Raw genomic sequence first — 12,733 nt, forward strand, 5'->3', positions numbered from 1 at the left:
TTGAACTAAACTGAACTGAAAATTTTATAAGAGAAGGAAATTAGGAGTTGAACTGAACTGAACTGAACTTATTAGAGCTAAACTGAAAATAATCGTATGAGAACAGACCCTTAGCCATTTACATACACTCATCCTTTCATTAACTCAAGACCGCCTCAAACCTTTATATGACCAACAATGGTCATCCATGATTCCAAACAATATTAGACAACCCCAGGATGCATTCTCTAAAACCTAGCGTTATAAGAGTTTTCGAGACCAAATCCAGATATATCTAAAAATGGTCCAATTTCATCTATTATATATATATCCTTTCAAATTAAGCCTTTAGAAAACATTCATTTGACCTGACAAAATTAAGCATCGATGTGCAATATGAGGTTTTAAAGCCTACTTGGTGCTCAGAACTATCTCATGCTCAATCTAGGGAGATTTTTCAACGTAGCTCCTCGAAGCAGTAGGCAATCAAAGGTTGTAATATGGGTGGCTGGGGCTGAATAGCAAATTGGACCAGGCTTTGCTATAATGGGTCATTTGATATTTGGACATGAGCTACGAATACCTGTAATTAGGCCTTTAAGTTGACTTTGACCAGTTTGGGCTCTTCTCGTTGGACATTATATGGGCCTAGACCGCTAAGGACTTGACTACTGAGAAGCAATGAAAGCATTGCATTATTTTAATCATTAGTTTCTGTATTATAAATATGAAAAAGTTATAAAATATGATATTAAATTGAGACAACTCTAACAAAATCACATATAACTATATTTTTCTAACTATAAATCATCAAAATTAGTCAAAATGAATTTATAAATAGGGTAAAAATTAAAGTGTTACAGGTTAAAAAAAAAATGTGGAGGAAGTATAAGAAATGAGATTAATCCAGTTTACAACTTTTATTTTTAGTTGCTTGCTATGGCACCAGTATATCACAATTGTAATTTTTGTTGATGTAGCCTCTCCCTACTTAGTTTACTAAGCAAGATACTTTGACTTTAACTTTATATATACAGACTGCATTTTCAACAATAAATTAATTTTCTGATAAGAACTAATTAGATATATTTATCTATGTATTCTCAAATGTTAGATGTTTATAGTCTTTGATAAAACGCATAACATATATTGATTAACAAAGCTATGTAGTGGAGCATATATCTTCAAATGGTTGCATTTACTTTAAATTCAAGTAAATGTTGCTTATGTAGTCTCATAGTTTATCTTGCAAGATATATTTAGTATAAATCGAGTTGTAAAGTTTCCCAAAACAAACATTTGAATTATAATTACAAAATTGGTATGGTATTCAACAAATTAAACTACAAACACTTTCTAATGATGTTACAACAAGTTGTTGTGGTTGTCAGTATATCTCGAGTTAATTTCATAAGAGGGGACTATAAAATTTGAAACTATTTCATAAGGGTCAGGCTTTTGATACAATGTGCTCTAATTCCAATCATTGTATTACATACATAAGACCATTTTTCTACATAGTAAAGTGACCACAACAACTAATAAATTCATAATACCACTGATTTATTATGGATATATTACATTTTGGACTACGACGGGTAAGATGGCAAATGGTCCTCGACTCTAATATAATTCTTAGGAAGAAAAAGAGTGAACAAATCCTAACCTAAAAATCAAAGAATATGTAGAATACGTGGTTTTGTATATATTTACTAGGATTTGTTGCGAATATATTGGTGTCCAATGTAATGAAAACCTCTTAGAAATTCTCCTTGTGGAAATCAAACTTGGTTGATGTTTTCCTCGAAAAATCTTGAGATAAATGTCTCAGTTGTTGAGTTAAACCAGGTGCACCACAATAGAACACCCCTGCAATAACACAAAATTTAAGTTAGCCACGAATGGCTCACGAAACTAAGCTCGAGCTATAAGGCAGATCCATTGATCTATTTAGATTTTATATATGAAAGGGAAACATGAAAAGGCACTAAAGTGGAAAATGCTTACCAACTCTTTTCTCAGTGTGGTTAACAGCAACATGCTTGAAAACAGCCCTCCAATTAGGCCTAGCAAAATGAGTCTTCACTCGAGTCCCAGACACGATATCCATACCATTCTTAGCATGGTGAAGGGACTGAAGCATAGCGATCAAGGCTGACCTTGCATCCCCTTCTTCGTAGACACTTGTGCAATAGTTATGGAGTTCGATAACATGTTCTTGGTCATTCTCAGCCACCTCATTCATCACACTCCTGAACCACTCAAATGACCCTTGCTCTCGAGTCACCCAATAGAAATACGCCCGTTTCACATTGAATGGCCTCCTTCTATCTTCTGGACTCATTCCTCTCTCAAGCTCTTTTTGTTGCTTGATGTGGTAGAGCACATCCTTGACTATACTGATCAACGGTGTTGCCCCAATTCCAAGACCTACTAGTAACAGGACGTCGTAATTTTTATAGTCTTGAGCTGGTGCTCCATATGGACCATCAATCTTAAGTCTTGGCATTCTACAGAATCATGTCAGGCAACATTTAGCATTATTGCATTAGCAATTTAGCACTTAGCATAAGATACAAAGCATTAACAAATAGCATGTTACGATTGTAGGCAAGAAATAACATCTGTATGACTAAAATGTATCAGCAGAATCAGGCTTCAGTCTTTTCACCTACAAGTTCCTTATCTCATTGTATCTTTACTTCGTTTCTTACTAGCCCTTGTCATATAATCATATTATCTGAACATCATTTTATCCTAATATTATCTCGGAAAGATTGCTTATGTATGAAATATTTTGAAGTGTAGAATGTAAAATTACCTCGGAATAGGTCCACAATTAATATCAGCTCTGAGAAGGCCACTCTGATCACTGCTTCTAGGGGGTTGACATAACTTGGAGAAGAGTGTTCTCAGCTGAGAGGTCCAGTCACCTAATGTTCGAATATGAACACTAATATAATCGTCCCCTGGAGCCGAAGTCAGAGAGAATGGATGCCTGCAATATTTCAAAATCCATATCAGATTAGACACCAATTACGTACTAATAATGCCAGTCAATTCTTTTTATTTGAAGAATCATTAGAAGTTCATAATATATTAGTACCATTCGAAAGGAGAAACATCAGCACAGTTAACAAATATGTACTGTCCACTGGTGTATCTGAAATTCTGAGGTTTTGTCATTTGCAATGACAGTACATTCCCAGGGTAGACCGCGACCTGTAACATACAGAAACAGGACATTTATTTCTCTAATCGCGATTTCAGAATTTATTATTACTCAAAATTGTAGAACAAGATCAGCATGCCACAAACCTTTGATATCTGTACTGTCTTGTAACCAGACCGAAGTGCCCTGATAAGTCTCTCAAACGCGTATAATAGGACTGGCACAGCAAGATACATCCATGTCTGCATCAAAACCACAATCACAACATCAGAATATTTCCCCAACAAATTTCTATACTAAATCATAATTTGTATGGAATATATATAATGTTTTAAGCCAAATAAATAGCTTACCGTTTTCTTGTACCAATCCTTGCTGAGGTAGAGGTACCACCCGTGGACTAACAAGAGGGCATAGACTATGACGAACAGATGATGAGAATACCAAAAGGCATTGAACCCAGTAAGTTTCTTGAGAGCCTTAGGCAGCTTAAGTTTATTCCTACGGAACCAAGGTTGGGCTAAGGTGAACGCGATGGCCATTAGGACTACCATGATGATCCCGGTCCAGCCTTCCTTTCCCCTGACAAACCACCAGTAGTTCGGAGGTCTCGTTTTCCCAAAGTACTTTCCAAGTGGGGCATAGGCCTCATCTGATGCGTGTAGCAGCCTTGGAAAGTCACATGTAAGATGGCATATCACATGGATAGCAACACCAACCCCGACACCAAGGGCTACTACTTTATGGAAATTAATGTTGTCGTCGAAGGGCACTGCCATCCCTAGCTTAGTTCTGCTCCTAAGCCAGGTAATGGTGTTCCTACAAACAGGTAAAAGAATGAGGGCCATGTTGAACTTGAGGGTCTCAGCTGCACCCTTGGCGAAAGTAACACAATATCCCATGACATGGAACACGTAACGATTCTTGTATTGTAGGAACTTCCAAGTAAAGAGACCAGCACAAATGCCTAGCCATAGAAGAATAACCCATATTCTCTTCCAGTTGTCCTCAACAAAGTAAGTGAATCTACTAGCACCGCGCTTGATGGGGTTAGGCTCCTTAGTCGGAACAAGCTTTTGGCTAAGCAATTTGCTCAGATTACGGCTATCTGTGACCGTGCTGTTTGAGTGTGTTGGTGCTTGAACCAAGAGCATTTCCAAGTTATGGATCTACAAAATTGAGATACATGATCACATTGATTAGTTATCTATGTGATTCCTAAAGAACAAAGCTAAAAAATAATCAAAAGGTGTCTCTTATTAAGTTATTAAGCACAACTTCATTCATAGATTTAACTTTTCGAAGGGTACTTTAGATATAGTTAATGTGTTACTGTGTGTTAGGTACGTAACATGTTAAGTTTTTAGTCCTCGTTCATACGGATCATAAGTAAATTAAATTGGGCTAAGATTAAATTTAGAATCGGGCCAGCGCATTTAGTCCATAATATGAATTGGGCCTGACCATGGCTTTTGTCACAGCAGTTAAAGGAAACAAAAAAACCAACCTCAATGAAACCAAGGCCATCAGGATCAAGTTCTTCCATGATAAGAGCAGCATACTCCTCAGCATGATCTTGGATCGTCGACAGCTTATTAGCTGACGCACTTAGTGAGATAATCTGAATTAGTCCAAAAAAAAAAATCAATAAAAAATGTTGCACTAAAAAATGTCCATAGTACGAATAGCAAAAATGAACGGAGGGAGTAGTAACATATACGATATATATGTAAGGAATATTATTTTAATTTGGGTAATTGTGACATTAATTATACATTACATATATAAATTTCGTACAGTACCTCTTTGACCTCATCTTCGGTAATCCTGCCATCTTCATCCTTGTCCACCCTGTAATTTCAGTCAAAGATATTAGCATCTTGTCTACTTGCCTAATCCAAAATTATAGTAACCTTTTCTTTAAGCAATGATTCTTTAAACTTAGTTAATACACCATTATTTCAATACATGCATGACATTTAAAGTTAAAGCACACATGCATCAGATGCATGATCTTGTAGACATATTTGGTCAATTTCTTGGTCAAGTCAAGTCTTATATTTAAATGTGACTAACAGCTCATTCAAATCAAGTTCGGGTAGAATCATATTCGAGTGATGAGTTTAGCAATTCACCATTTTGTTAGAGAGCACTAAAAAGGGTAAATAATGATGTAAACAAGATTCAACTTCGGGATTTAAATATTACACTATTACCCTCAAAACTTTACCGACTAAACTAACCGACATCCATATTCAGCCATTTAATATGAACATACACAATTTAGATTATACGATTTAGGCCGAGTCAATTTTCTCAACACTTGTGACCTTATCTTAAAGTATAGCTAGAATCCTTGGAAATCTCTCATTTATCATTGTTAGTGACCGACTGAGGTGAGTTCCAAAAGGTCAGAATTCCCATACCATGCACACCAACAGCTCAACAAACCCCCCAAAAAAATCCAATGAATGAACCGACATTTATGAAGGGTGGGTCTTCACTCTTCACATGCTAGTAACTTTCAATATCAAATCATTAAAAAAAGGTGACAAATTTATCATGGTATTACATACTACATGATTTTAGGCTAAAATTTATGCCAAATTTTGGATCTTTCTTTCTCTAATTAAATTAAATCTAACTTATTGCATGTGCGTTCAGATATACTGATTACTTCTTCTTTAGGTTTATGGTGTTAGGTACAACTACTTTATAGTTGATTGGCTCTTCTTTTTAAGGTTAATTGTCATTAAGAAACCTAATTAATTTATGAACTACAGTACACTACACTTTAGCTTGTACTTGCATCTAAGACCAAAATACTTTATACAAGCTGTAAATTTTTGGCTTTTTTCTTACTGAGTATTTGATGTTTTAGTATACACCCACTTGCTAGTCATAGTAAGATCGAATCTCGTAGCGAGAGTCACAAATGATGATATAGACAAAGTACGAAGCTCAATATATCTTTATACCACAATACTAATATTTTAATCAACTAAGATAGAAAGGTGAAATCAAGTCAGGTTACCGCAATCTTGGACCGTTCAAAAACGTGGCAAGTGAAGTGAAATATTTGACGAGAAACTCTCAACTCAATTTATTTTGATTAACTTGTTACGCAGTTGTGACATTCTAGCACCATGATACAAAGACACAATCATATTAAATGTGAAAGTAGCTTACTATAGTCCTAGTCCTACATGTTTTTGTCAAATTATACCCTTTTCCAAACTTTTAAGATTTGACTAATCTAAAAAAATCTAACTTTGAAGGTTTCAAATTTTAATCATACAAATTTGGAATAATAGACCTAGACAATTTAATTAAAAAGTCAACAAGATTGTTATTGTCAGAATATTTTTAAGTATTTTATTGACCAACATTCTATGTACGTATACGTTATTTCTTACAAAAAAAAATCATTTAGGTCAACAATACAAATACGTGTAGAATTAACATCAACTCATATACAATAAAAACAACCCTCATTAAGTTAATTCCAACTCAAAACTGTCAATTCGGTTTCAATTTTCCTTACTTAAATTATCTCTAGTTTGATTAGTGAATGTTAGTAATTAAGACCTAGAGATAGATACGGATTGTATCAAAACTGCTAGGAGTTTAGGACGTACTTAAGACTGTATATATCAAAACCGATAATTAAATGTCGGTAACTTACATGTCAAAGAAAGTTTGAATTCGAGCATCAAAACTCTGATCAGCTAACTGTTCCCAAAAATCACGCAATTGAGTCTTCGTAATTGTACCCGTAACAATCCCACGCCTACGCGCTAATGCATCAAATAATTCCCCTGCAAACTCCTTTTCATTCATTCCTGTCAAACACGTTTTTTTGTTAAAACGTCGCCGTCTTGTAGGAAAAAACCAAATTTACCCATCAATTTCTTTTGTTTGTTCTTTTAATTTGGAAATTTTGCATGATTAAATCAAGCAACTAGCCAAATTGTTCTAGATTTTTTCATTCTAAAAAACAAAAATGCAAATGACATGTTTATATTATTTATGTTACTATTAGTGTTAGTTAAAATTGCATGAAAATGAAGTAACTATGATCATTTTTAGTGTAGTAGTTGAGAAAGCAAGATTTGTTACTACTCTTAGTAGAATTGTGAATATATGGATGATTCAATTTGTACGTAGTAGTAGGTAGATGAATTTCATGTCGTTAGATTTCTAAAGTTGTACCAATTCTTCTTTTATTTGCATAATTTAGCTAATCCACTATCTTTGACACAAATTTCACAATGAAAGTAATTCCATTCTTTTGGGTATGTATTTAATGAATTGATTCGATTTGCACCAACTAATTGATTTGACTGAAAGATAAATTGGTTACGCCATGTAAGATACATATAGAACCGCAAATTCATATCCACTCAAATTGTTTTGTAAACACGAAATTCTACCATAAGTGCTCATAAAACATAGATTGAACACATGTTAGCACTACACTTTTGAAGCATGTTATACTAGTATCACTTTTATTACAAACTTTAGTAAATTCATAAAAAGTTATTCATCATTTAGCCAAATTGCAATATATTAAGCCTAAAATAATAATTCCACCCATATTAGCACATTTTGAACAACATGCTCACATAGCATAAAAGTCTAAAAACCACATAAAGCATAAAAATATCACTTTCATGTTTTCTTGTGCGCCACCGTTCATTTTATTTTATAAAGTCATATCCTCAATTATTTTAATATGAAGTGCTATTATTTTATTATAGTGACAACAAAGACTAACAATATACATACGAACTAGATGAGTTTTAGCTTTTTAAGCTCTATCTTAAAATGAACAGTCTTAACACACTTTCATTTGTTTCGTGTTACATTTAGATATTGTGCATAATCTGTCACACAATGTTAGTGAGACATACGCGCACTGTATTTACACATATCACCTCTAAAACTTTAATCAACTACCAACAATAACAAAAGTTAAGTTGATAATTGAGGTTCAATAATATGTTTTATACTCTATCAGTTTAAATAAAAAAAACACGTACCGATACACTGGCCGAAGCGGGAGCGAAGGAGCAACCCATCAACTTGCAAATCTTTAAACCGTTCCTCAACCTTAGCCCACCCTTCATTACCAACGTTCTTATTCAAAAACTGCAACCCTTTAAGGGCACGCGCGGCGGTGGTCTTAGTCCGATCGAGTTGCCGAAAACCAGCACGATTCGAAGAAGTAACACGCTTAAGCTCTCTAGAGACTTGCTTAATCTTAGCAGAAAGTTGAGAGGTAAGCGTGTGAGGGCGCTGCCTCTCTAAGTGGCTAGTAAGTAAAGCAGCTTCTTGATCACCAACAGCTCCCTTAATATCTTGCACCGAAACGGTGTCGTCTCGGACATCAAGCGTGATCTCCACGTACTCGTTATCATCATCTTTGTTGAATCTTTTACTGCTATTATTTCGTTTTTTTGGTGAATTTAATGGACCGCTGAATGTTACTCGGGATTGCGAGTGTACGCTGCTCCCTCCCGCATCGGATCCTGTCTCGTTATCTTGGATCTCCATTGGTTTTCTCATTTCTTCTCCTTTGCTTCTTTTTATGGTTTCCTTTCTATACAACTATATTTCTTCTATTTGATTATAATTTATAAATTACCTGCAAAAAGAAAAAAAAAATGATTAATGAGCTTTGGGGTTAGGAAATAAATAATAAATGAACGCTTATTTAAGTTAAATACATACTTATAATTAAGGTACGTACGTGTTTAAGAGAAAAAAAGGAGGTCGATAATCCAAAAAAAAAATAAAAATAAGAGTAGTTCTTATGTCAGACGGTCTGAAAAGGAGAACTTACGAGAAACAAGGAGGAAAAGGCGGCGGCTTAGGGAGTGGAAAAAAATGTTGAGAGGAGGAGGAGTATGTAGTAGTTGGTGAATATATAGTTTGTTGAGGAGAAAAAAGAGGAGAGAGAATTAATTGAATTGTTAAGAGAGAGAAAAAAATAAAATGTGGAATGAGGAATTGAGAAGGGTGGGAAAGAAGGGCTAAGAAGGGGGTTTTATTAGTGGGTTGTTGAAGATGAGAATGATATACAAGTGGGAGAAAGAAAGAAAGAAAGAAAGAAAGAAAGAGAGGAGAAAGAAAAAATATTTGAAGAATTGAACAAAGATAATTAAGGTGAGGAAGGTTTAGTCAAAAAAGGATGAAGAAGAAATTGTAAGAATCCAAGGGGCGATTAATGAGGGGCGCATCTGGCATTTCTTGTATTAATATGATAATTAAATTATTTTAATGTTATACAATATACATGGAGGTTTAACTTTAATTTAATGGAATAGTAATTAATTACTTTAGTTGTTATATATTGTACTATTATGGTCTATGTTTTGACTCTAAGGCCTAAAGAAGTAAAAATAGATAGAACAATCAATAAAGTATAAAATTGCTAAAATTGTTGAGATGTTACGATTTGCTTCGTATTTAAAAGTACTGCACTTCGTAATATACTGTAATTAAGTGTTTATTAAGTACTTTTTCTAGTGGGTAAATTATCTTCTGGAACAATAAAAGAACAAAGTTTGTTAAAATTACAAAGTAGCTAAATGAATGAGTGGTTTTTGGTGTTGGTTTAAAAAAAGAATTTAACCTCTTCAATAGTTTGCTGTATCAGCGTTTTTCAAACAAAGTAACTAGAAAGTCAAAGAGGGAAATAGTAACGTTCTAAATGTCAAAAACGCGGGATAGAGGTGAGAAACAGAGAAAGTGATTGTTGTTGGTCCAAGCTTTTACTAATAATAAGCCCACTACTAGGTGATGTGAATTATTGTCATGATTTTAGAGGTTGGTCTGAATTATTACCGCAAGTACTTCATCTCATAGTTAGATGTATCAATTTGGATGTTCGGGTCTGATTCATGAAGTTTTATCGTGTTGAGTTGGATCAGTTCTAATTTCAAATTTGAGTCAAGTTAATATTTGAGTCAAGTTAATATTATTTTCATATGTGTCAAAATTTTTTGAATCGGGTTACATTTTAACAGCACTAAATTCTCATTGTTTTTGTCATAAAGTGAATATGGTATAGATCAATAATTCAAAAGTGCAAGGGTAATGAACAATATGACAACACTAAAAAAGAGAGAGATAGAATTGCTTTATGTCGGAGTAATTAAGGAAAGCTCAATGAAGCAATATCCGTTTACTCAACTCCAGTTGAATACTTACCCTTAATGAAAATTGAAAGAGTATGGAGAGAAAAGAATTAATGAGGGTAAATCTAAAATTTTATCATTCACCCCTGACTTATTTCCCATACATATTACACGTGGGATTTACATTTATTTATCATTATCTATGGAAAATTTGCAAATTGCAGTCATTTAAAATTAGTATTTTGCAAATTGCATCCATTTTAAAAAAAAAAATTGCAAATTGCAGCCCAAAAGTTGTTATAAATTTTAAATTGCAACCTAATTCAATGTTATCATCGGTTTGCGTGTTGAAAAATGTTCGGTTAAGGTTTTAGCGGTCATTTTAGTTCTTAAGGAACCAAATTAAGCTCGGAATTAGCAAAATATTAATTTAAGTGCCTCGTTTATACAAAAAAAATAGTTGCCCACAAAACGTGGCACTTATGTTATTTTTTTGCTAATTTCGAGCTCAATGCGAACCCTTAAGAGTTAAAATGACAATTAAAACTTTATTTGAATAATTTTCAACACGCAAACCGATGTAAAAGTTGAATTGGGTTGTAATTTACAATTTATAAAAACTTTGGGTTGCAATTTGCAATTTTTTTTTAATGACTGCAATTTAAAAATACAAAATTTTTATGGCTGCAATTGGTAAATTCCTACCTTTGCATTAAAAGTAATAATAATAAAAAAAAACCTTATCAATTCCTACCTTCATTATCATACCTTTTTATCCCACTTTATCCTATCATTCGTATCAAACGTCTCGTGAATTATAATTTATTTGGACGTGTTCTCTTCAACTTGTTTTAGATACTTACTACTTATTCATTAATACATCCAGGCCATACCAGAAACATTTAAATCAAATCAGATCAGAACGTTTAATTATTTTTTAATTATTGCTAAATATCGTTAATTGCGTATTACAGTAAAAAAAAAATTTATGAAAATAATATATTTGAAAAGTTCATGATGAAACGAATCTAACAAGATCCATTATCATAATAACTCTCTTTGTATAGTGTTAAAATACGGCCAAAATTTAGTCAATTTACTAGGTTAAGTCCCGTGCCATGCACGGTATATCGTAATTTTCATCATTAACTAACATTATTTTTAATTAAAAAATTTCTAAAACTATTGTGAGCAATTTTTTACCAAAAAAATAGTTATTTTCTTCTTATATCACGTGTTTACAAAAATATTTAAATACTTGTATTAATACCACGTTAAAGAGTTGTTTAGTACTTTAGTCGAATGAGTATATTAAAATTATGTTGAATGACTGATTTTAAAAACGGTCGGTAATTAGCGACCGTTTTTATAATCATTTGCTAACATTCATTTTATCGACTAATTTGATGCCCGTCATTTTAATTTTTCAAAGACATAATTGATGTATCCTTTTTATTTTTTACAATTAATCAAAGAAGTATGTATAAACTATATAGGTTTTTTTTTCTTCCTAATTTAGTAATTATTCTTGTCTAGTATATTCTTAAGATTATATATTCTTAAAAAAAATTCACAAAGATTGCATTTTCAAAATAATTATATGGTAATGTTGCCAAAACGCATACCTATAATAGTTGTGAACCCATCTATAGAATGTAAAAGATCTTTAATTATTTTATATGGTTAATTATGACAATTTATTATTTTATATAATAATTTCCTTAAATATAAAAGTTTTATAAAAGGATTGTTTTTAAAAAAAAAAAAAAAAAAAAAAACAAAACAAAAATACTAAGGACACACCAGAAATTGACACATGTCATTGCTGGTGTGTCTTTTAGTATATAGTTATTGATGATTAAATCAAATCACACTTGACCAGATAATAAAAATTTCGATTAGATCAGATCAGACCTTATTAAAAACAAACCAGATCTCCTTATTTCAGGTGAAGAGAACAGATTCTCAGTCCTCCTACTTCGTCTCTCTTTATTTCAAGGGCTTGCTATGCAAATATTGTACCAAGTTAAAAGTGAGGACAATGAGGAGAGATCCAATGATTCAAAAAGAAAGGAAAAAGAATATACATGTCCTTTTAATTTATTTTTTTCATTTGTTTTGTTGAAAGATGTCCTTTTATAATTGTAAATGATTTTCTTTCTTTTTTTAAAGCTAATTTACATCCTTTTTTAAACAGGAATATTAATCTTCATTCAAAAAGTGAACATGCTGATTAAATAAAAAGTAATTTAATGTAGTTATTTCTCTTTCAAGTCATAAAAAATATCTTTCTCATAAAGGTTTTCGTAATTTCAATATTATTATTTAGGGTTATCCCATTTTTTTTTAACAGCCTCAGGGCCGGGGCGGGAGATGAACACTAATCCCAAGATACCTTGGATTTAGGATTTCGGGAGGAAAACTATAACCACCCGAGCTT

At 32.8% G+C, this 12,733-nt stretch overlaps 1 protein-coding gene across 3 annotated transcripts; it reads right to left on the reverse strand.

Annotated features, from left to right (window-relative positions):
- Window positions 1–1,261: 1,261 nt before the first annotated feature.
- Window positions 1,262–9,248, reverse strand: LOC145603561 (respiratory burst oxidase homolog protein B-like). Of its 3 annotated transcripts, none has more exons than XM_081659484.1 (11): window positions 8,997–9,248; window positions 8,194–8,798; window positions 6,837–6,993; window positions 4,954–5,002; window positions 4,659–4,772; window positions 3,505–4,320; window positions 3,298–3,393; window positions 3,086–3,201; window positions 2,801–2,977; window positions 1,987–2,489; window positions 1,262–1,848 (listed from the first exon to the last, which is right to left on the reverse strand). In XM_081659484.1, the coding sequence occupies exons 2-11, from the start codon at window positions 8,717–8,719 to the stop codon at window positions 1,739–1,741; spliced, it is 2,664 nt and encodes an 887-aa protein (XP_081515610.1). In that variant the 5' UTR covers window positions 8,720–8,798; window positions 8,997–9,248; the 3' UTR covers window positions 1,262–1,738. The 3 variants fall into 3 exon arrangements, with proteins under 3 accessions (XP_081515610.1, XP_081515611.1, XP_081515614.1); XM_081659485.1 differs by having other exon boundaries at window positions 8,904–9,248; XM_081659488.1 differs by having other exon boundaries at window positions 8,885–9,248.
- Window positions 9,249–12,733: the final 3,485 nt, after the last annotated feature.

Source organism: Chenopodium album, chromosome 22 (genome assembly GCF_948465745.1).
Source record: "Chenopodium album chromosome 22, dcCheAlbu1.1, whole genome shotgun sequence".
In the NCBI taxonomy this organism is placed as follows: domain Eukaryota; kingdom Viridiplantae; phylum Streptophyta; class Magnoliopsida; order Caryophyllales; family Amaranthaceae; genus Chenopodium; species Chenopodium album.